The sequence below is a fragment of the Notothenia rossii genome (assembly GCF_949606895.1).
Source record: "Notothenia rossii genome assembly, chromosome: 4".
NCBI lineage: Eukaryota > Metazoa > Chordata > Actinopteri > Perciformes > Nototheniidae > Notothenia > Notothenia rossii.
Window position 1 is genome coordinate 71,821,252 of NC_136902.1, and position 26,291 is coordinate 71,847,542.

General features: G+C 41.5%; 1 protein-coding gene across 4 annotated transcripts in view; it reads right to left on the reverse strand.

The window, feature by feature from the left end:
- Nucleotides 1–26,291, reverse strand: part of robo1 (roundabout, axon guidance receptor, homolog 1) — a 344,541-nt gene that overhangs the window by 144,798 nt on the left and 173,452 nt on the right. Inside the window, exon 1 of one of the 4 annotated variants that reach the window (XM_079674653.1) lies at nt 20,424–21,103. The exons of 2 other annotated variants lie outside the window; for them this stretch is intronic. In XM_079674653.1, the coding sequence (XP_079530779.1) occupies nt 20,424–20,550 (127 nt within the window). In that variant the 5' untranslated portion in view covers nt 20,551–21,103. Of the gene's footprint in view, nt 1–20,423; nt 21,104–26,291 lie in introns of those variants that run through there. One more of the 4 variants, XM_079674650.1, reaches the window with a different exon arrangement.

The window sequence follows — 26,291 nt, forward strand, 5'->3', positions numbered from 1 at the left end:
ATCTTAATTGTTACGAAAATGTATGAAACAAAATGAATTAATGAATTAATCAAGCCTTTATTAAGGAACATACTATAGCCTAATAGGCGATAACATAGGCCTACAGCATTCAGAAAATCAACAGAATAATACAGCCTTTACGAACATAGGCCTAATGGAACATTCAGAAAAATAACGGTTTACTTTGCGCTCGTAAGGGCTTTTAAACTGTTCCAAAAGTAGACCTTCTCTCCGTTGTTCTGCTGATAAATTCTTTAAGCAGGGTCGAGACATCGCATTCATCGAGAAGGTCGCTATGCGCATTCATAATGGCCAAATGAGTGAGTCTCTCCTGCTTAATACTATTGCGCAGCCACGTTTTCAACCTGCGCAACGCCGAGAACGAGCGCTCGGATGCCACGACAGAAATGGGCAGAGCCAGACAGAGCTTTATGAGCCTCTCCGCTTCCGACAGCATGGAGCGGGATTGGGGCTGCAAGGTGTGCAGAATGGCCAATACATCCTGAATGGTTTTCACTTCTCGCCCCCTACACACGTCGCTCAGGATGTCCAGCTCAAGGCTTAGCTGCTCTCTTGAAAAGGAAGTCAGTTCCAGGGAACCCACATCCACTCGTTTCCCTTGGGCCGCCTGTAGAACTGCCTGCTCTCGCCCTGCAGCTACGCGGAGTCCTTCCTGGTCAAAGCGCCGCTCCACCTCTGTGCGCACCAAGTCCAGGGCCTCAAACAATTCCCTCTTCCACAGGCTTGGATATTCTTTAATAGTTAAATATAACAGTTAAACAACAACCAACAAATAGTTTCCATATGGGCTGCCTATTTAAGCTGGGTGGGTCAACCTTAAATTTTCAATTTAAATTCAAATTATGAATATGGTTTGTTATGAAAGTAGGCCTATACGTTATTTAGTCAGTTGATACCGTTGTAATGAATTATTAATTGCAGGCTAATTTCGCAAATAAGCGGACATGGATGTAGTACATTATTATGAACTATGATATCGTTTTCTATGGATAGATCAAATCTGTCCACAAATGCTGGAGAGCACGCTCTGTGTGCGTATTTGTTGCATTCTTTCAACATTACAGACCGATGAGCTTTATGATTAATTTTAAAATACTGTTGGCATTATTTATTTATTTATTTAGGCCTATTTATTTACCCTCGTTCTCCAACTCCCGTTCCTCCTCCTCCGCTGTATGGCGAAAACGCGCTGGGGTCTTGCTGGTGCGCACTGGATGAGGAGGCTTCAAGTTGTAGCGCTCTGTGTATTGTTTGGTCTTGGCCACAAGGTCAGCGAAGGTGTCATCTTGTCTGAGTGTGTTCAGTCGCTGGCAAAGAAGTTTGGCAGCTTCCATTGATCCAAGGGCTGTGACTTTGGTGCCTTGCAGTGACCGAGCCACGGATTCACATGGCGTAAACATGGTAACGCAGGCAAACAAACCAAAGACTGTGCGCGTAGTGGTGCCCTTTTTGAGCAATCCTGCCACTTTGGCACGCGTCTCCCCCTTGACAATCCTGTCACTCTCCAAGGTCCTAAATGTCTGCAGCATCTCTCCATAGCATGCCAGCAACCGTGACAGTGCCACAACTCTGACGCACCACCGAGTTGGGCACAGGGCAAGCAGGTTGATCACTTCTCCACATCCAAAAAGAGACTGGTATAACGTTTTTCTCTTTGCTGAATCATTAATCACAACTGTGACTTCCCGAACAAAGTTCAGTGTATCGGCAACAAGGCGCACTTCTTTTGCCACTTCTTGCAACACTAAATCCAGAGAGTGGTTTGCGCAGTGGACAAACAAGGAGTCAGGACATGTTTCCTTTAATCTTGCCTACACTCCCTTGAACCTCCCTGACATGTTGCTGGCTCCATCAAAACAGTAGCCTTTCAGCTTCTCCAGCGGCAGATTTAGCCGAACAAGGACATCTTTAATGCACAGAAAAAGCATCTCGGCGGTTGTGTCTGGAGCGTTGTAAAAGCCCAGAAAGAAATTCTGGACTTCAAGATTGTCATCTGCAAATTGTATACTGCATGAGAACTGTTCTTTTCCACTGACGTCGGTGGTCCCATCAGCAGTTAAGCCGAAAAAAGGACTTTCGGATGCTTTGGCTCCGATTTTCCTCTGGATGTCATGGGCAAACAGCTCCAGAACTTCATTCTGGATGCTGCCCGACATCCAATTGTCCCTCCTCTTCATCCAGTTTTGCAGGTCAGGTTCAGCGCGTACCCTCTCGACCACTAGCTGCCACAACACCCCATCCCGATTTGCAGCTCCTCTCAGAGGGAGTCCCTGGCGCCCCAGGAATCTCACGCTGCTGAAAACGAGCTCCAGCATTTTCCGGGCTGTTATTTGTTCTTTAGCAGCAGCCTCAGACAAAAGCGCATTAATTGGCGTAGTTTTCAATGCAGCCAATCTTTGAGTCGCATCTAAATGAATGCGTGTTTTCTCGTGGTCTCTGATTTTCTCCTTTGCTTTTCTCCAGTTTGAAAAGCCCGTATCTTTCAAAAACGGACTGTCAGCTTGTTCTGACCCGACCAACTTGCGCTTGACAGCTGACCTGCACACACCACACACAATGCCATCACTGACCGCGATGTATTCCAGCCACGGCCACTCTCTGAACCAGGCGGCCTTGCAGGAACGAGTGAAGTTCTCACCCAACTTCTTGGCAGGAAAATTGTAATCCTGTGGTGGTTTGCATGATATTGCCTCTTCTTGGCTAGCACCGGGTGCTGGTGGTGGCGCTGGGGAGGGAGGACGAGGCCGAGGGCCGCCGGGCCCTTCGGCTGCCTGCTGCTGCTGTCCGGTTGCTGGCACACAGCCTCTAGGTGTCTCTCTCGGACGTTTAGCTGGGTCGGGCGGATTTGTAAAAAAATCTGAAATTCGTTTTTGAGACATAGGCTAGTTCTAGCTGGCGTAGTTGAACTCAAATCATGTAGCCTATGCATATGCTAAAAACAAATGAGAGCCGCGAACACAGCAAACATAAAAAAAATTCCCGCTACTTTTTTTTAATTTTTTTTACACATAGGCCAACGTCACAGTGAGCTGTCAGATGCAGTCTGCATAGCAACAGCTATGCCATGCCAGCCAGGCTGCTGTATTGAGCCAGGCAGGGTGCATATCACATCAAAAGATCTGTATTAAGAAATACATGTAAGTCAGACAAATTGAGTTTAAATTCAGAATCTTTATTTTTATTTTTTTAACGTAGGCTAATCCTGTGATTCCTGAGGCTGACGGGAGGGGGTGCTGCCGCACCCCCCGCACCCCTAGTTCCGACGTCTATGCTCATGTCGTCCCCTCGGGCCACCTGTGCGTCAACAAATACTGTGTCAACGTCACACCCCCTGACCAACGTATATTGCAACACCCCAACCATCAAAAATACGGAGCAAAAAGTCTAAACACAAGAATCATGACTTGCTAGCCTACCACTAAACGACTGCAAATTACCATTAAAAAACCCTGGACGTTTACTTTTCGTTTTAAGCATCGTTTTAAGGTGTAAACGTATCATTTTCAAATGTGCGTTCTCGTGACAAGGGTTGCATTTCACGCCGGGAGTGCATTATTTGGAACAACACCGGTGTTATGCATGCCCACTGCACCTCGCGGGAGCACGCAACAGCGTAAAGCAAACACTCCCAGACATTTCAAAGATTTGTACGGCAAAGTTAGGTCTGGAAACGACATAACGGCATAACACCGCAGCCCTGCTGCGGGGAAACGTTGGCGCTTTTCTGTTTGTTCTAATCCGTCAAAATGACGGACTGCTTTCAGATTTTTCCGTCATTGTTAAAAAAATCCGTCATAGAGGGAATATATTCGGTTAACGCGACCTCTGGGGTCAAACTATTCTTTAAAGGCAAGAATAACACTGGATTTGCATGACTAAACAACAGGTCTCAAATCGCTTACAACTGCCGTGAAAAAGGAGCCAACGACATACACAGGCACTAACTTGGCATCCGCTCAAGAGAAGGATTGGCTCCTAACTTTCATGTATGAAACATTGCATCCACAACTGTAAAATATATGAACGTGTGTGTGAATGTGAATATCATGAATATATGCCGTTGATGATACCTTTAATTCCTGGCGTAGAGTAATTGCTATTCCAGAGTCATGTACCATACATCATTAGTGAATACATTTTAGGTCATACTGCCAAACCAGGGCAATAAAAAAAAGTCCTCTTTATGTCCGCATTCAAATTCCCTTTAACTTAAACTGTAAAATAATAATTTACAATTTATGAACCAGTTAAAACATATAGACCTACTTATTAGTATGCCCGACTATTGCTTTCATACTGGAAAATTGTGGATATATTTGATGTGTTTTTCAAAGGGTTGTAAATGTGTTACTGAAAGAGTGAGTGGAAGAATGAGTAAGAGAGGGAGAGATTTGATCATGTTCCTGCCGTAGTTTAACTTTACACACTGCTATTACATTTTCAACAGCTATTTAAGAATCTAGCCATGATAGTGACAGTGACAAACTGCAATAAACAGATCTATATATGTTCTCATTGGTGAACTGCAGTTAAAAATGTAAACATCAACTAATTTAAAAAATATTTTCAACAAAACTGTTCAAAGTCATGAACAGTCATTGTTGCAGCCTGAGGATAACATCAGGGCAAACAGATCAGATTTGCCAGTTTGTGAATGAATGGATGCACACGGGATTTAGTTTGTTTTGTTGACAGTTTCACTGTGGTTGTGTGTATTATACCTCTTCCCAAACATGGTTTCGTTGGTAACAAAACTCACAGTAAATACATACACGTCAGTCCACAGGGAATGTGACTCATATCTGAACGCATGATTGGTTGATTGTGGTTAAATAAAAGTACAAATGTCAGTGAAGAAATATGTTCCAATTGGCTTACTGATGGATTTGCTTGGAGGGCATCAGCAGCAAACCACATCAAATAAAAACGAATTGCAGGGAGACCAGGACAAAATGGTGTTAAATGGCCTAAACGGTGCTAAATTTGGCATGGTCATTTGACTGAACTTTTGGATAAAGACCCCATGAGTCCAGAGTTTTATCTCTGGTGGGTGTGTTAAAGTGTAAGAAGGGCTTTTGTGAATCACTTTCCAGAGATATCTCTTTTCTACACCTTACATTGCGTAACACATTATCAGGCCTACTTAAACTTTGTTTCAAAACACTAATCAGATAAGTTCAGAGCCGGTGAGGAGCCTGAACTTGCTCTGACATCCCAATGGAGCTGAGGCAAGCGTCCTTCAAGGGGCCCAGATGTCCATCTCTATGACACTGAAACACTTTCTATACCCGGAGAGAGACGGATTGAAGGAATGGGGACAGAGAAAGAGACAGAAAGTGAAAGACTTCTCTTAGGTGAGAAGAAAATTATGTCTTTCAAGGATTTAAAGTGCTGTAGCGAAAGTAGAGTGCTTCTGAATGCTTATTATGTATCAGTCTGGAGTCTGAAGCTCATGGTCATGACTCATAAGCAGCATGGTAGCATCCACAATACCACAGCCGTCAGACTGGTGACCTTCTACGACTTCTTCTCACAGCATATTACTGCTTCTCATACTGCCCTCAAATGCCATTAGATTTCTTTACATGTGTGGGCGATGTGATTAGTAGACTGTAAGTAAAAATAAAGTTGATAAATAACAGTTTATAAATGTTTTCTGATACTTTCCTTTTTCCTATATCTGAGGAAATGTATTGTCCCTCTTCACTACCCAAATGACAAAGAGGACTAGTGGTTCCGAACCTGGGGGGGCGCGCCAAAGATCGCAGAGGGGGCCAGGCCAAATATCATATTTAGACTTTTTTTTTTTTTTAAACTTTTTTTGTGAAGTTAGTAGCTATTATAGGCATAAAAAGACAGAAATGTTTCTTCTGCGCATAAAGTGTCCAAACCAGGCATTTCTGGACAAGCGCATTTTTAAAACATAGTCATTGTCCATGCCGGTTTCAGTTGGATTATTTGTCACAGTTGCTCCGATCAGATCGGTCTCCTCCATTTTGTAGATTATTTACGACTTTTGAATCCACATAAACACATCGGCAAAATCCGGCTTACGTTGAGCATGTTTTTTAAACAGTTTAATCCCTTTGGGAAATGGTTCCACTTGTGGCGTCCTTTAATTTCTTCATACAGCAGGCATCCAAATGAATTAATCCTGAGTCCAATAACCATCAAAGTCACTCCAATAGTGCTCCTTAATTACGCTTTCATCCTCCTTTAACAAAATACTTCACATTCATCCAGTTTGTGACAGTAGTTGTAGCATTTTTAAGACTTTTAAACTTTAATTACCGCTGTTGCGCCCCCCCTTATGTGTGGGGGGGGGGGCGCAACTTCCAACCGGAGTCATTTGGGGGGGCTCTTGGGAAAAAAGGTTGGGAACCACTGGACTAGAGTATAGGAAAAGTAATATGAGAAACTGGTGGATAAAGACTATAGCAGTTGAATTTACAGAGCAGTGGAGCAAAACACGAGGGCCTCATTTCAAGGCTTTGGCACATTAATGACAAACTACAATGATGCTACCCTTCCCTGCTCTTCGATTCGCATAATGTGACACATGTGATCTAAACACAAACTCCCACACACTGACACATTAAAAGGTAAAGGAAAGTGCCCTCAAACTGAATTCACATATGTTTTTGTATATACTTTTTGAAAATCCATCAATATGGTAATGTGAACAATTCTTAGACCAAACTAGAGATCAGAAACCGAGCCTGTAATCCCTCTTCCCTCCCAGTAGCCTACCATTTGCTGGAACTATTCCATTGGCAAAGTCTGCATTTCCAGGAACAAGGAACATTTAAATCAAGCTTTGTTACTTGAATTATATATACCAAAGTAGTGGTAACGGTTTTTGTATCAGAAAATGTAACCAATATCAATTCTATCATGAATCCAATCGTATTTATGCATATATTATTTATCTTTCGTGGTTAGGTTGGAGTTACAGTGTGTTTTGTTTTGTGGAACAAAGATGTAAAGACTTGATAGTTGTTTATAATTCCCAGTTCATATGTGCCCTCACGTGCCTGATAAACTCCTTTAGGCTGTATGGGCCATTAAAGTGAGCCAAGGGGAATTCTGCAAGTTTTTAATAAGAGATCCAGAGAGAGGAAAATATCCACCAGTGATGTATAACCTTCAGAGTCTTTGATGTGATGACACCCGGCTTTCAGTTCACACTAGGCACACCTTTTGATCTCTTTCTTCTCTCAAGCTGTGTTATGGTCTAAACAAATGAGCAAACTAAATGTGTCTGGGTTTGGCAGTGTTTGCTGAATAGCTCAAAATGAGAAGCAAATATTTCTTCACACTGTAGCTTTTTCCTCACATCATCTTAAAAACACAACAGATAATACAAGTGATATTTTATAATAAAGGTTTAGGTCATGTTTAGTCAGATCACTGATGTTTTTATGATTTATAATCTAGGGAACATGCACGACATGTCATGGCAAAACATTTTGTTTAGATTTTTCAGACCGGACGACATATGCCTAAAGGTTTCTTGTCAGGTTCAAATGTGCATATAGGATAGCATTAAACTAGTGATTTCAATTCTAAAAAATATTTCAGTACATAATTGCTCCATATCATGCAGAGAAGGCAGTTTGCTCACAGGAGATTACTTATTACTTCAAGGTAATAGTCCCGTTTGTTTTTCTGTGATTGCCCATGTCATAGTTCAGTTGCCATCTGATCTAAAGTGAAGCAAATTGAACAAACAGCAGGCACTATCTCCCTTTCCCAGCATCTTTTTCTGTACACGCGCGCACACTCACACGTGCACACACACACACACGCACTCATTCCACCACGGGTTGCTGCTTGTGAGGGAGGAACATGTGTATGCTAATTTAATGGAGCGCACACTAACTATTCACAGTCCAATGAGAGAGTGCAGATAAACCAACTCATGCTCTCAATATGTCTAGTTCTGATTAGAGGACATGGAAATGAGGCGCTCAGAAGTGTGGTGAGAACATTGCAGGCATCCAGCCAGTTTCTCAGCAGTCCTGAACAGAAAGCTAACAATCCCAGTAGACAACCAGATCAATACTGGCAGCTTGGGTAACAGCAGCTGTGTCAGGATCTTGGTGCTCTTTGCTATAAATCCACAGATGTTTAAAGTTTTTGGTGTGACAACAAGGGGACCATAAAGATCATTGGTCCAAATCTGCAGGCTAACATGACAAACTCCACTCTTCTGTAGTTTACAGCTGGGAACAAGGATAAAATGTCAGAAAGCCTGTGGCACAGCTTTGATTTAAGTCCATGTGCAACTGGAAAGGGGATACTTCAAAACTTCTCAAAGGTGTCAAACAGTCATGAACAATTTGTGATATCATTTTAGTCTAGAAAACCAAGGGATCAGTATTTGAAACAACCACAAGTCACTTGAAAGGAATGTAAGATAAATTGTTGGTAAGCCAGCTGAGATTAGACCCCTTAAAGGTGTCGTCTGTTTGCAGAGAGATTGCCTTAGGCATTGGCAGGACACTTATTATGCTCAAAGAAAGACAAATGATGTGTTTAGAAAAAAAGAGAAGCATTGGGTTACCGAGTGACATAAGGCATTTACTGAACGAAATATAGTCCGTACAGCCTAAGGCAAGTTGTGAGTTCAAATTCTTCAGGATGAAGTCAGGATTCAAGATTTACAATGTGCGAACTCAATATGTGCTTTTTTCTGACAAGTTAACGCATTCATTTTCCTAATGGAATTGAGAGAAAATGGGGCGAAGCCTGCGAGCTAGTTCAGGCAGTCAACTCGAGCACCAATGATACATTAACATGTGACACACCTCGTCCCTCTTACAACCAACCAAACACATTCTCCTAAACATGCCGCTCTATTTAAGCTGCCAGGTCTTCCTGCCTCTGCCTCACTGCTGTGTTCACTTGCTATTGCTACGTTCATGTTCCTGCTGCTGTGTTTCATGTTGCTGCTGCTTGCCTGCCCCACCTCCACCCCAGCTTCCACCTGTAGGCTCGGGGGATAGTTATCTAATCATCACTCAATGTTCTTTGTAAATCTGTGGAGTGGTGAGGCCCGAGCCTCGACGCCAAACTCAAACTATATGCTGCTTATAATAAACATATTAAGAAACATGTGAGTTGTCTGACTGAACTCTTGTTAAACAGTCCAATATACTTTTTTAATATGTCCAGGGGAATTTAGGAAAAGATATAAATTCCATAACCCTGCTGACAATATGACCTCAAACACACCTTTAAACCACATCCTTCCAAAAGTCGCCTCATTAAATCATGCTTGTTTCCACCTGATTTTCTACCCGAGGGTATTCAGGTGACGACATAATTATAGGTTATAAAACAATTCAGGATATTTTATTACACATTTGCTCTATAAGTGCAAAATCCTGTCAAATAGATTTACGCAATTAATTGTCAAGGATATAGCATATATATATATATCTTTCAACAAAGACATTTATTAAACATCTACTTCATATATATTTTCCTTGTGATAATCATCAATGTAAGAAAATTGCTGCTGATGATATGCTGTATCCGTGGAGACAGCAAAACATGTTGGCACAGAATTGCTTGACACAGTATAGACTGCAGAATTAGTCATTTTCTAGGGTATATGCAAATAGAGGATACAAGCAGTGACATCAAAGCCATAATTCATAGAAATGACTCCAAGCATGAAACATTTTTACAGGTGTGTTTGTTGTCTTTGCCAACACTAAATTGCATGCTCACTTCTGTCAAAATAAACAGTGTGCATCTGTTATTCTCCCATTCTGGTCGCCTTAATGGGGACATCTAACATTTCCTATGATGTTTCCCATTCATTCAGTTACACCTGGAATATAGACATAAAACTTAAATGCACACAGAGAAATCTATTCCAATATTACTAATTTTCCAAAAACTACTAGTGTCAAGTAAACTCTGCAATTTGGTTGTCAGGCATAATGATTTGTGTTGCTTGCTACAAAGCAAAGGTGTCACATGACACATGGGAATGCCGAGGCACCCGAGTGCCAGAGGCTTTGAGAATCAAATCGTAAATTCTGAAAAGGCATAAATGCAACAAAAGATAAAGTGCAACTCTCCACACCTCCTGTCAAGCCTCCCAACCCCCTCCCCCCCAATATTCTGTCACCCCTTCACCACACAAATTCAGCCAAATTTATCGTAGCAGGTGACTCTCTGGACTGCAGCTATAGGTTATGGACTGATGTGCTACAGTTCAGTGTATTGCATTACCCTCTGTATGTGTTAAACTTGGACACATTAAAAATAAATGCATTGCTATTCAAAAGAAACTAGATACTATGTCCTTGAAGGTTGAGAATGTAATTAGTTGCACACAATACAATGTCTAAAGCAACTGTTCATGCTTTATGGCAGTAAATCCATAGCTTCATAAATCATACAAGACACCAACAACATTTTTACATTCATGCGTTCAAGAGGGCTACAGAGAGGGAAACCAATGCCATGGAGTCAGACATCTGGTGGTAATATGTCCAATAGTGCCTTCATGTGGTGTGAGGCTATGTCTGTGCTGTTTCACTTTTATCCTGCACTGTGGTGTATTCTCCATGCTGAATAGGTCTGTTTCCAGCATTGTAGACAAGAGAGCAGAATGAAGGAATGAATGAATATTACTCAAAACTCAAGATAAAACATATGCAGTGGCCAAATGATCAAAATAAATGCCACTTTAGATAATCAGTAGTCGTTGTGGTACAAAAGAGGCTGTTCAGAATAATAACAGCGACCTTGTCTCATTCCAAATTTACAATTAACAAATGAATGACGGGGGTTCATTTAATGTTTTATGGTGTGAGGCTCCACTGCCAGTCTTCATTAGTGCTGATTAGTGCCGCTCCCATGGCTGGCCTCTTACTGCGTCAGAAGGTGTGGTTGATTCCTGATTGTTCCTCCTATTCACACTGTCGCACACTAACAGTCAGCTATATATCTTTATCCTGGCATTCAAAACTTGGGCGTTGTTACAGCAAGACAATACCATCTCATTTAACAGTTATTTCAGGTAACTTTAAAAAGAAAAAAAGTTAAAACAAAGTCAAAACTTCCACATGGTCCTGTTAAAGATTGGTCACCTTGAAGTGCACATTGAAGACTGCCACATATGGTGAGAGTGAAACTCAATTTAGTGGTAGGAGTGAAATCCATACCCAACCTTGGATCCAGCATCCCCTTCAGTAGTGCCAGTTGACTTCAAACCAAAAAATAAATCTCTTCTGTCTGTTTTGTGGAAACAGATGGCTCGAATAACTCCAGACAGATGCAAAACACAAGCTCACAGTTAACCAGTGCTTTGTGAGGAATGTATTTCCATCGTGACTGTTCTGATGCTGGTAGACAGAGCTGGGGATTGTTGTGAGGAAATGATGTGTGCAAATGCCTTGTCAGCGGTGAAGGGATGCTGATGCAAAGACCTTCTGAGTTTGTTCCCACCGTGGAAGACACAAGCACTGACGCAGCTGGATTATACTTACAGTGATGCGGATCTGCCACTCTGGCAGCCATGCGCACAGGCGTAATTGGAATAGCTATTAAACTGATTTCCAAAACCAGTCTGTGGCATAAAATATGTTTTAGTTTATTTGGTGTTATTTGAAATGGTTCTGGGAATTGTAATGTAAGTTTCAGTTGCTACTCTAAGGTTTTTTCATCATAGAAAGATGAGCTCTCCATTAAGATTGTGTTGGCAATTGTATAGAATTGCCATCTGTCATCACATCAAATTGTTCAACAGTCACACAGCCTCTTATTCAACAAGCAACAGTCGTACCATTTCTGCTTAGGTTGCCTATAATAAATATCCACTTGTGCAACTTTAAATGACTAAGCCAAAATGTGTCACATAAAAACAGGGCGCCTTCAGCTCAAGAAGGGTGTGCTGCTCTCTGGAGGTGTGAGGCCTCTCCTGTAATTACCACTTCATCAGTGAAGTCTAAAGGCCGCTACACACCAACCTGAGACCAAAGAACGCGTACCGAAGGCGTCCCAACTTTTACGTCCGCTACGTCGCCTGCGTCGGCTACGCCGCCCGCCTACGCCGCCCGCCTACGAACACACCGCAAAGACTTCAGTCGACGAGTGGCAATAACTGTCCCTACCAGCAGGCAGCGGTAGTGTGTATTCGTCATTCAAAGGCAACAGCCAATCAGAGTGATTTATTTGGGCGACTTTCTTTGGCCGATTCAACATGTTGGCCGTTTCTCAATCGCGAGGAAACTGGCTTCCAAGCGAATATTTCAAGGATACTACGTCATCGAGTGCCGCCGAAGGACTGTTCCAATCTCCAGCATACTTGGAATTCCACCGAGGCCGCGTCCTTGGTTTGGGGGTAATTTCGAGGCTGCACATGGGTAGACTTCGCGTCCTTCAAATCCCCACAATGCTTTGCGCACGGACCAATTTCAAAAACCCTTGCGGAGAATGGCTGAACCGACGCAGCGCAGCACACATTTAAATGTAAGTATGTAGTGGCGTAGAACATGTGTTGGTAAATATGTTACTTTGTTGCATTTGTTATCACCAAAAATGTGTTCCCTGAAAGTAAAGCAAGTTCATAATTAGATAGACATCTTGAGGTATTTATTTTCGGTACAGTTTATGTTGAAACTGTTAGAGAGAGTGGCACACTTGTTAGCCTGTTCCATTCTTCTTTGTTTTCCGAAGCCGTGGCATGGAAGTATACTTGCTTCGTTTCTGAAGGAAGTGACTTGGAAGTATGCGACTACCAAGCCAGTATACTCGCGATTGAGAAACGGCCGTTGAATCGGCCGCGGGAGGTGTGAAAATGTACTGTAAAGCAACGAAGGTGCGGGACCTATGTGCGCCACACACCAACCTGAATAAGGCGCCGTGAATGCCCGACTGCCTCTGACGGCCTCTGACTCCCAAAATCAGGTAGGTGTGTCAGGGTCTTAAAGGTCATTACACACCAAGCCAATTTTCGGCGTCAATAGATGTCGATAGATCGGCGATGAGCGTCGTGTCGCCCTACTCAGATTGGTGTGTCTTGGTGTGTACTGCACCGTCGGGTCTTTTCGGCCATGCCGACATCTTCCGCCGCTGATTCGACATGTTGTATTGGGAGGCCGTCGGCCAAAGAAATCACTCTGATTTGGCTGTTCAGCTTAGCGAATCAAACAAACGAATAAGTAGTCACACACAGACGGCTATTCTTTTTAATTTTCATCTCACCTGGTCGCAAGAGTTTATTTTTCATCATGGCGATCTGGAATGATGAAACCAAAGACCAACTTATCAGGTACATCCAGGAGAGGCCAGCTCTGTTCGACATCACAGAGAAACTGTACGAGAACCGCATAGTGAAAACCGGATTCTGGCGAGAGATTGAAGCTCTACTTGGTTTATCAGGTAAGATTCTCTTTTTTTTTCATCATTTGGGCTCTTTAGCAGAAACTGTTGGTTTGTTATTGTTTGCCAGCGTACAGTGATGTTATCGTGAAATATAATTTGATATTTCAACCTTATGTTTTGTTGTTATTTTTTGCTAGCTGTTGCTACTGGTTTGGCACTGCATATAGATATGAATTGGACATGCTTACTAGCCACAATGCTTAAATAGTTTATTTGTGTGCTTCAGAGAAAGAGCTCAATAAAAAGTGGGATTCTCTGCGAACCCAGTACACCCGGTACAGGATAATTGCACCATCGGGCAGTTCTGGAACACTAAAGACTGGCAGACAGCAGTGGATCCTGACCAGGCTGCAGTTTCTAGAGCCCTACACAAGAAGGAAGGAGAGTACTTCAAACCTCACCATCACGGTAATTATTTGTATTTGTTGAGTAAAAATAAGTGTTTATTGCTTCTCTCATTTACAAAAACATTATTTCATTCATTTGCAGTGGTAAATATAACAATAACAGAATAATATATATATTATTGTATTATAATGATTGATGGATTAATGTGCTCATCGCCTTAATGTGGCAGCTGGTAAAGGAGGAGCTGATTTAAATTACATTATATACTGCTGGGTAGCTTATGAAATTCACCATGGGATCAATAACATTTTTATCTTAACCTATAATAATAGCTAATACATGATAAAATATGTCTTGATTATATTTTGTATTGTTCTGAATCTTCAAAGTTACTAAAGTTATCAAATAATCGTAGCAGAGTATTAAGTATACTATTGCCCGAATGGGAGTGGAGCAGTACAGTACTTAAGTAAATGTACTTTTTTACTGTCTACCGCTGTTCATTGTTCAAGATTCAAATGTAAATTTGCAAGATGGTTACCGCCCCTATTCACATGTTGCCTTTCATACATGATGGTGGCTCCTTCTCCCATTATCTTCCACAATCTGTCTAGATGTATGCTTTTAGCATCTGAATAGAGCCATCACAGTTGGTCTACAATGTGCCTCTCACACTTGACCACACCCAAACTAATAGCACACACATTAAGGGTATTGTTTTGTTGTGAATGCTTAGTAAACAGTTTTAAGAATCCATGGTATTAAATCCAACTAATTGTGAATTTATTTTAAATTGTTTAAGGAACCTCAGGTGCCTGCAGAATCACCTGATGGCACCAGCAGTGAAACCTGGACCAGCACCACTGAGGAGTCCTTCCTCTTTGAGGCTGAGTCAAGGCCCTGCACTCCCCTGGCAGAATCCAACATCTGTGGAACAGAGTCCACACCGGCACCGCTCGGAGAGGGGCCAAGCCTACTCAGTCAGTTAAGCACTCCAAGGACTCCGGTGAAGAGCGGCAGGAAGATGCAGGATGAGTCCGCCAGTGAGGTGTCAAAAATATTGATGCACAAGATTGGAACATTTTACTTCCACGGGTGAACATAATGAGGACATCGCGGCCCATTCAAAAGTGTTTGAACACAGACTGCGGCAGTTGTCACGTAATGTGCTGCCACACTTCCTGCATGATGTGGAAAACATCTTCTTTAGGTATTTAACGGTCTTAGACAGCTTGCCCTGTCTTATTCTGTGGTTGGAGACAGACAGACTGACTGCCCTATATGCATGCATTTACGTCTGAGTGCCCTACAGTGTGCATTTCGGAATATAGACTGTCTCATCAGCAACAAAGATAATGAAAGAGCTGACAAACTGTGCTGTAAATTGAACTCATTCTGTCAAACATGAATATGTGTTTTTAATGTGCAGAGGTTTACCAAGTCTGATGTATTTCTTTTAAATAATGGAAGGATGAATACAGCTAAAGAAACCTGAATCAAGTGTTGTTTATTTTTACCAAAATGCTCAACATCTGGACAACCCTGTTTTACACCTTCTGAAGTAAGAAAGCCCTGACCAATCAGTATGATTCACTGGTTCAGCCGTAAACATAATCCTTCATCCACTTCCTGAATGGAAACAGTACCAGGAGAAGACGCTACATTATTAACATTTGATTGTGTTTTAGTTTCGGTTGCTTTTATTATATGGACAATAATTAAAAGAGGCATATTTGTCTTGGGCAATGCGCACCACAACATTAAGCAACTTTAATAAAAAAACCTCTCTTTTTATAGTTTCTTTTTTTGTTAATCCTCGGCCACACATTCTTTATCTATTCTTCTTACACACATCAGAGACGTTTGACATTGACAATACGGCAGCTTTTAAATAACATCTATATGAATTAAAGTGCTAGTGTATTTATTGCCATTGCTTTACTTTTATTAAAACATTTATCATTAGAGTTCAGCTTGATGGAGGCTTGACAAATGATAGCTTCAAGCATTTTAATTTAAACTTTGGCAAGCAAAAAATTCCTTGTGATGGCGGAGGTTCAAATCCTTAGATTAGTTTATGGCAGTACAATTAAACCCAACCCATTAGTGAATCAGCAGCCAGTCAAGAGACATAAACAAAAAAAAGCAGCTTTTTTATATCCTCTCCACTATCCATCTTTTGTATTGATCAGGATTTGAAATGTTATGCAAATATAAATGTAAATGTGACACATGAAAGCAGAGAGAAATGCCTAGAATGGCATTATATCTAGTGAGTGAAGGGCCTTCAAGTAACAGACATCAGGACAAAAATAGATACATATAAAAAGTGTTTTTTTCCCCTTTACATTCTATTATATATTTGATACGTCTGAGATCCAGATGTGGAAACCAGGCAAAAGACATTGCCTGTAAAAAGTTTAAGTGAAAGTGGCGTGAAAAGAGAATAATAAAACATCAAAGAGTGGGCGGTGTGGTGCCATTTGATTTTTAACCTCTGAAGACCTGCCTCAGCACAGAATGACCCTTGATCCGTAATATCCTCAGACTCCCAGATCCGTGCGCTTTCACTCCGGCCCACGCATGTCACAGCCCCATATTTATGGACCATGTCTTATCACAGTGTCCACCTGTTCTTTTACTTCTCTCTGCTAAAAAGTTTAAATTCTTCTCATAAATCCTCGCATTTGAAGTTTCTTCACGTTTAGGTGAATGCAACAAACTACCAAAGACTGAGTCACAGTTGTAACCACAAAACATAACGCACTACCAGATTCTGTGAACTTAAACAAATATACTACTTAAAGATTTGTTCTATTGCTATCTACTGAAAGAGTACATGGAGTACTTTTTTGCACAAGGGCAAGATAAATATTCAGATACAGACCCAAAGGACTCAAAGAAGCAAGGAATAACCCAGAAAAAAATAAATAAAGACAACTCCTGGCCTCTGGTGCTTATTAACACCTCTCACAGTAAATAACAGGGCGAGTGTGAATTATCATTTTATGATGAGTTTTTTAAATGACTTAAGATCAAATATTTGGAAATGTTAGATTTAAAAGAGGAAGAGATATCATACATGCCTCAAACGGGCACGTGCAATAACTGTCTCACATGCCTGAGAAGGTCTGCTGGGCGTGTGCGTGTGCGTGTGCGTGTGTGTGTGTGTGTGTGTGTGTGTGTGTGTGTGTGTGTGTGGTGTTACTGCCTGGCCTCTGACCTAAACCACATGATGCAGTCCACAGATCATTAGCACTCATTCATTCACTCTATCTCCACCAGGCTGTATGTCACTGTTGCCATCTATTGGATACATGAGTTCATATCCCTGCATGTGCAACTCCCATGGAACATATGTCCTGCTGGTTTTAGCTTCATTTTATATTTACAATGGTAGTGTGGGTAAAGTTGTAAACGATAGTTGTACATTCAAAGTATCCGTCTTCATCGGTACTTCTGTTTCTTATAGGACTAAGTAGATAAATATTCACTTTAAATTATATACAAGAGCCCTTTTTACTTAGTATATCTGCAACAAATATGTGTATACTTTGATCAAATTCTTAGAGGCAGCCATTCACGTATGTTTTCTGTTAGCATCTTGTGGGGAGTAAATCAGCTGCAAATCCTATAATCTTCATCATCCATCATAAGGATGAGTCCATGTCACAGAGGAGAATCAAAACCTCAGCAAACAGCACAAGTTTGCACCAAAGCTCATCTTTACGCATGCATATGGGTAAATACACTGTATTAATTATAAACATTGATGTCTTTTTAAAAACCAGGTCTGCTTCTGCTTTCAGCAACACAACCAACCCACCGCAGAGGAGTCTTTTGAGCAGCAAATAGTTGCAATAACTCAGAAGGAGAAGATGTAAAAAGAAAAAAAGGGAATAAAGTTACAGGCGTAAAGGAAAGTATTGCAGGGAAGGACATATCTGAGCCTTGTGGAATCAAAGCGACAACTTGTCACTAAAAATAGAAAATGTGATATTTTATTTATTATATACTCACACTCGCACATGCACAAACACACACGGAAACGCATACACCAAAATCTCAATGTATTAGTCCTACTGAGAGTTCACGTATTGGACTGTGTGTGTGTGTGTGTGTGTGTGTGTGTGTGTGTGTGTGTGTGTGTGTGTGTGTGTGTGTGTGTGTGTGTGTGTGTGTGTGTGTGTGTGTGTGTGTGTGTGTGTGTGTGTGTGTGTGTGTGTGTGTGTGTGTGTGTGTGTGTGTGTGTGTGTGTGTGTGTGTGCGTGCGTGCGTGCGTGTCTGTCTACATACATTTGGAAAGTGCACACCTTGCTCTGTCAGAGTGAAGAGCTCTGCCTTGCAAAGTCTTAGAAGAGATTTAGTCTCAGGTAGCAAATAATAGCTGGTGACATTATCACTTATATCAGCAAGCTGCCCTCATGCATATCACTGTATTATTTGTGGGCTGCCAAATGGAACTTTTGTGTGCAAACTGCAGCGTGCCACATTTAGTGTATAGCAGAAAAGTGAGATAAACCCATACACATTTATACATTTCGGTAGTTATTAAAGATAATGTATGTTTCTACAAGGTGAGATTATAATAAAAAATAGCAAAAATAAGATGCATTTTAAATGTTTTGTATGTGTCAGACTCCATCTAGTGTTGTATTTTGATTTCAACCCAGGCAGCATCTTTAAAAAAATAATTAAGTTCCTAGTCAAATATACTGTATGCATACAGCAGGGTTTGAGTTCATAGACATGACATGTGCCAAGGCTTTTCTGCAATGCACTATTTGTACAGCTGAAAACAGCTGCCTGCAGCATTTAGAAACAACATTGATGAAAGTGGGGAAAGCAAACCAATACACCAAGGCCATAAAACCAACCTACTTCATATACACACGCATTCATTTGATCCATTACTGATATTAAAATATTGATTATAAATAATAATATACCTTATACTATTGATAATGTCTGCCAGTCCATTGTTGGATTCAATGTTTGAAATGTATTCTAGGATTCAGAGCTTTAAGCTAATGCAGCACTGCACACCTGTGTTTCCTGTGGATCATAACTGAGGTGAACTGCATGTTAATGGTTGTGAGTTTGAGTCTCTGTTACAGGTCCACAGGGAGTTGTTGGTTCAGGTAAATGATGGCAACGACTTAGAGCTCTTAAACACACCATGAATTTATTACTCGGGCTGTAAAAACGCATATGTTATCAATAAAGTTGATTGACAGGGAGAATGTACACCATCTTTTGTGTTAAGTACTATGCATGAGCAGAGTCTGATACAAGACAGAAAAAGGTTAGGGTCAGGGTATAGAACAACTCTGAGATACGCTGAAGCAGTATGCAGTAAATGTATGAAAAGTAGTGATCAAGCTCGCTACTATCTTGTAGTCTGCCGGCAGTTTCCTGCTTGTGAATTGGCAAAACACTCAAAACACGTCAAGCACAGAGCAAATAGAATATTTTAAAATATGAAAAACATTTTAGAAAACACATTTCTTTCAATTAAAGATGATGATTTTGTCGTCGCAGCAAAGAGTGCACCAACATTTTTTCAATTCCTCCCGTATCACTGTTGCCTGAACTCATCTTTGAGCTTGGTTGTGTCAAACTGTCAGCTGATTACAAAATGTGGCATTTGAGACCCCTTTACAGAATTAGAAATTGTATCTTCAAGTAGCTAAATATAAACCTAAACTCAAGACTTCTAGTGTCATTGGCATCCAACACTGTAAAAGATATCACTTTTCATGCCACCCTGTGCCCGCTGTGTCTCCTTGGGAAGGAAAGCACCCTGATCTAGCTTGACTTAGTGCCTCTTCCATCCCATTCAAGTCATTTAATCTTGGAACAGTATCAAGATAGCGATCTCCCTTTAACCTCCACTGAGGGGACGGACACAAAGGGACAAACTCCCCACTTCATCACTCAGCGACAAGCAGTGGTGGCATGCCAAACAATCCCATTAGCCTAAAGCCAAAAGCCTGGGGACAGAGGCTATGTCCTGAATCAACCGCAGCTCTCTGCTCATTTGAACATCCTCTCTCCACCCAACATCCATGCACTCACGTGTCAGCATATATAATGAACTCACTCAGCGCTCCACTCTGCTGTTACTCTGAGGAAATAGGCATTCCCATCACTCTGAGTAGCTTTTTACAACTCAACACTGATCAATTAATGACTACGAATGAGACCCTATGAGATATTCATGCAGGAATATTATAGTGATGCTGGGAGAAAGAGGAGTGCAGGGAAAACATAATAAACTGTGAATTGCAACTCACAGCAAAGGCTAAAGCAGAGACTCTATTGCACTCACGTACATATTGATACATCGTAAAGCTTGCAATGAAAGCAAAGGTCGCTGGCCTCATATAGATAATTTACTTCACTCCCACATACAAGTGCCTGTCACAGAAAAATGAGCTGAGACTTAAACAGCAACCAGCCTAATTAGAAATAGCACACAATGTATCTCACTTTAAGAGTCGAGGGAATGAAAAGAAAAGTCAAAGAAAAGTTAAAGCAAGAAAACAGGTTTGACCCAGTCAGTGAAAAAATGCGAAGAGTAAGAAGGAAAGGAAGAGGAGAAGGGAAGTGGATAAACTGCAGCAGAGGGAGGAGGAGTTACTCACGGCTCCTGTCACCTTTCCACCTCCAGCTTCCCTTGTGCTTCCCTGAGCCGTCCCCTGGTACACACAGTCCACTCAGCACCTCCGCCAGCAGCACCAGCAGCAGCAGGGGCATCTGTCCGCCGGCCATGCCTGCGTCCAAAGCTTTCACTGGGGCTACGGCAAAGAGTCGAAGGCCATGGGGAGTTCTATCCCAAACTCGATCATATCTCACACAGCTGTATGGAGAGATCCAAAACAACAACAAAACCTCTTCCAGCTGCTCGGCTTCCCTTGGAGCGTTAGCCCGGGGCCAAACACTGAAGCCCCAGAGGGGTCACACACTCCTTTTCTTAGAGAGCGATAAGAATGATCCCTCTGAAGGAAATAGCGTCACAGAACAGCACTAGTAGACAGGCAAAGTAAGCCTGGAGTTGTAGAGCCTCTCTCTGAAATATTGATCTGGTCCTTTTCCTCGCTCTGCTCTCTTCCTCTTCCTGTTTTTCAGTGCCTCTTGGAATTAGGGATGTCTTTATTGCAGTCCTGGTCAAAGCCCCAACCTGAGCTCAGAACTAACAGCTCCCATGAGCAGAGATGGCACAGGAAGAAGCAAATTGCAGAGCAGAACTTGTTGTAACAGTGAGGACCGGTGACACAACACTGATCCAGAAGCAGCCAACTCCTGTCACTTGCACCAGGCAGTGACTGAGCGACTGTATCCAGGAGTGTGTGTGAATGCATGTGCGTCCTCCCCCTCTCTCCTCGTCCACCTACCTACTCGTCTCAGATCTCACGAGGCAGTGTTGATATGAAAATAAGGAATAAATCACAGAGATAGTTCACTACAGAGCAGCCTTGACTTTGACAACAGAGCGTCTGAGAGAGAGAGGAGGAGAGAGAGAGAGAGTTCATCTAGCAAAGGTGGGAGGGAGGGAGGGAGATACGGAGGAGAGAGACAAGCGTGGGGGGTTTGAGTGCCAATTTCTCAAGTGCAATGCCTCTTGCGCTTTTGTACGCCCATGATGCTTGTTTATCAATGTATTTTCATCATGAATACCCACACAGTCTGACTGAGACTCAACCAATGTCACGTGTGTGTGTGTGTGTGTGTGTGTGTGTGTGTGTGTGTGTGTGTGTGTGTGTGTGTGTGTGTGTGTGTGTGTGTGTGTGTGTGTGTGTGTGTGTGTGTGTGTGTGTGTGTGTGTGTGTGTGTGTGTGTGTGTGTGTGTGTGTGTGTGTGTGTGTTAGTGGGGGGTTGCTCCTTAAGCAGATTTACTGTAATCTAAGGCTTTCACTGATTTAAAAAACAACAAAAGAGAAACTGATCCACCTGCATGCCCTACCCCCCGACCTGCCAAACATGCATCTGTTTAGACAAGTACTGCAGACCAGTTAGACTGGCTGCGTGGCAGTACATCGTTTAACTTAATACCTGCAACACCATTTAGAAAAGATGCATGGATGATAGCAGCTTTACAAAACAGTTACACTTTGATATGTATGTGATAGCCACAATAACAAATGGTTAGCTGAAATTGGCATCACTTGTTTAGGTGAATAATTTCCCTGTGTGTTCCCTGGGTAAGACCTGATGAATTACTTTTCATTGTTTATACTATTTTATTTACCTGTATTGGATCTTTGTGAATTATTTGTGCACTTATTATCTGCTTGCTTTAGAGATAGCATGCTAATAAGTAAAAAATTAAAGTAACGGTTAGATTAAAGACTTTAGGCCGCAATTACAGTACAGTAATTATGAAAATGTTTAATCAATAACAACCTCGAAATAAATTGCACTAATTTACATTAAGCAAAAAACATTCAGATCCTTGTATTATTTTTGGGAGACTTGCCTTTGAAGTGTTTTTCTGAGAAAAAAAATCTTCCCATTGAGCTATTAACAATATGGAATAAGCAAATTACAACTGAAGGATCCAAAGAGCACTGGGATGTCGCCATCAGAAATACTTTATTGGTACTTAAAGTGCTGGCTACAATGAAAGTGTTGACAAAAATGATCCTTAATTATTCCACAAATAACAGTACTTTTTTTATTTCATTAAGGTGTCTTAAAATCACATACAGGATGCACACACATCACACCACACACACACAATAGAGATTATTTTGGTAAAGAAACGAGCTCAGCAAGTCTGGGTTTAGTGGTTTAGTGTTACAATGCCCATTTCCTCCCGCTGCCGGGCTGTCAGGAGGCAGGTGAGTGCAGGTTAACGTGGGAAACTGGAGGTGGCTGCTGCAGCATCACCCCCTCCCTCTGCTCTCCCTCATGTCTCTCACATGACCTTCATAACCGTTGTGTGAAATGCCATTACCAAGTGTAAACTGCCCCTAAATAAACACAATCCGAACCAAATGAATGGGAATGTACAGTGTGCAAGGACAGTTTGAGGAGGAGGGAAGCATACATTATGAATACTGACTTGTTTGAATAATGCTTTTTATAAATAACAATTTTGTTGAATGGTGTGGACATTGCCCTATAAAAGTGTCCCTGTTTGATGGTCATGTAATCCTGATGTAGTGGCCCTTAAGGACCAAGCCCCTGGAGGTGTAATTAATCATGTTACATTAGCCACTGATGAAAGTCTGATTAAAACAGCTCTCTAATGATTAGGCCTCGGGAATAATTACCACTGCAGTGAGGACGGCCACTTCAACCCCTCAGGACGCCAATCAACAATTCTACCTGTAAAATGTCACAGTTTATGCCAACGGCTTAGAGACTTGGACAATGCAAAGTGTATTTCCTTCGAAAATAAATGACGCGGCAAGTTACAACAGAGGCAGCCTTTACTGACTGTTGACAGGTAGCCTAATGTGTATGTTTTAAGATGAATTGTATCTTTGTTCATATGCAGCCTGAGAAGAAGATTAGCCTGAACCAAAGGGTGTGCCACATGTGGATAAAATGCTGAGCAAAAACAAACAAATGACGTTATTTGTCCGGTTACAGAGAATGGATACATTGATAAAAGATGACTACGTAAACACTCACAGGTATTAGAGATTTAAGTCTCCTCCTTTTGTTTTGTTTCACTCACTGAGACAGAAGAGAAGCAAGCAACAACATGTGATGCTGATGTCACTAACAAACTGTCATTTCATTGTATTAGATACAAGCTGAACTGCACACATTTTGAATGCTGACAAATGCTAAAGTGTCTTAATACACTACAATTCAAAGTGTTCCTATTGAGTCTCATTGAATACTGTTGCTAGCTAATTCACACATCCTGTCAGTCATGATGCCACACAGGCTCCAACTCTACCTTATCTTGTCATCCTCTAGTCTAGATACTCCTGTAAGGCATTCATCTTTATGCATTTGATATGCTGATGGGGGAAAGCAATACATATAAGCTGCCCCACAACGAGACTTGAGCATATTGTGTCTCTAAAACTGACATGAGGGGACGAAAGTAAAAATTTGGAACATAAATCTTGGTTTAAGGTTTCCTGTGCAAGCAACCTTTGAGAATATCTAACAAAGTTCTAATGCCTCCTTCCTCAACAGCATTGCCAGACCCCATACCCCCTTAACCTTCAGTTAAAGAGGAGCCTCAGGTTTATACTCTGCACTGGGATTGTAGGCTTTAGTCTCCAAATACTCAATATCCAGTGCAACAATAAACAGAGAGTGAAAACACGTTCACACCACACCCTTTGTGTACAGCTACAACTGTTAGGTGCAGCTACAGACTTGCAGCGCCCAGCTTGAAAGAACTGCCAAGCCTTGCAATGATCATAACCTTAGATCAAATGATTACCCCCAGGAATAAGCTTGATAAAATGTTTATGGTTAGACAAGTATCAAAATGCTTAGTATTCATATTATATCCTTCCCTGAACTCATGTTTTAGTGGCGCAACAGTGAGCTTCATGCTCTGGCTGGAAATTGCTGCCTAATGGTCTTGAATAGCTTCAGGAAACCCGCACGTACACAGAAAAATCGTTTAGATATTCTCTGTATGACCTTGTGCATTAAAATGATTCAATAACTGACGCCTCATTGTATGTTATAAACCCTGGTCAAGGTGGTGGCTTTCTTTTTGTTGCATCCCTATCTTACCCATGTTTTCTGTGAACATCATATTTAACAATATCAACGAGTGTAACCATTTTTTCATAAAAAGGAAAGCTGACAGAGAGAACATCTAATTAAAGATTACTGTGTGACATGAACATGCATCTTAGAATCAGAGCTCAGCCACTCTGCCTTGAAGAATGCGATCCTCTCTTAAAATCGTGTCCTCTCTCCCCTGTGTCAGTATGTTGTTTGTGAGGAGGGAGCTCACATTCTGGCCAACGTGATGCAGCAGCAGGGGTGATGGGTGGCACAAAGACACCCAGCAGGGATGAACAGGCGGAGGACTGGACCCTGGTACACAGCTTGGAGCACAGCATGATAAAGGGGACTGGCACCCACTTGCTGCCACTCAGAAACTCCCACATGCAGGACAAAAAAACTGGGCCATGAGAAGAAAGACTACTTTGTAGTCAGATATTTCAATTTTAAAACTTCTGTTGTAGGATTTGACACAAAGGGAGAATGTTTCTTGATCCCAACATCAAGCAGTGATACTCGGGTCAGTGGTACCTGCCGCACTTTATCCTCTTACATAAGTACATCTTGCATATGTATTCAATCCTCTTTCATAATGCTATATCAAAAATATAGTACAGCATCATAGCTGTTAATCTATTTCAGTCAGGGCTGCCAACATTCGAGTTCAGCTTGGAGTGAGATTTTTTTTTTGGTGAACCGAAAAAAGAAACATTCATGTGTACAGTTTTACAAATGTATTGAACATGTACAAACTAGGGCTTCCCATGAATGTACCGGGCACTACAGTAGAATACGCACATACACAGTGTACCCGCGACTCCTACAATGAAGGCTCGATAATCAGCTCACGGCATATAAAATGGCATATAGGTGTAAGCAGAGGTAAAGTGCTATTTTATAAGGGGGGGGGGGGGGGATTTTTAAATATTGAAGTTAAATGCATCAACCTGGTGCATTTTGAGAGCAAAATGAATTTATGGATACATCTCTCAACACCCATATGGAGCAGAACTGTAAACAGACTTTCTTTTTCTTTATGGATATTTTACAAATCACTCACCTTTTAAACTGTATTCTTGTTTTACTGTCATAGTATTTCATAACTGTTTTTCATTTATTCTCATCAATGTTTACCAAAACGTTTGAGACCCACTGAGATAACTAGACTAAAGTCAACTATCTAAATAGAGAGTCCCTTACCTCACTGAGCTGTAGTTATCTCTCTCAGTCTGACAGGACAGAGCTCTCCCTCTCCTTGTTTTAGAAACAGCTTTTAATATCCGTTAAGCTAACCAGATGCTAACAACAACAATGCAAATAGTGAGTTTGGTTTTACATTATAAATATTCCCCCAAATTATTCAAAAGCATATTCTTCCAAACTCCTTGCTGTAGTATGAAACACAGGAGACTATTAATGTGTGTGGTGAGTTTGGTAGTAGTAAGCTGTATAATAGTGATTGAATATTATTGTATTGTGGTGACTCTAGTTAACCATTATTCACTTCTGGGTCACAGTTCCTAAACGGACCTTGTTTAGTGTAACACCGGAGATATAGGTTGCCAAGCTAGAGCTAGCAACGCACTCTAACTCGACTCTCATCACTGAGTACATGTCTGATATCACTTTTGCTTGATGGAAAATAAAGAGTGGAGATCCATCTTGAATACTCCGCCTCTGACTCCTTCTTACCGGCACTACACTAGTGACCCTGCATTTTTCGAGATAGTTTCCGAAAAAAAATTGAACATGGCTGAACGAGATGTTTTCGTTAAGCTGCCGGAGTTTTGGGAGCATGCCGC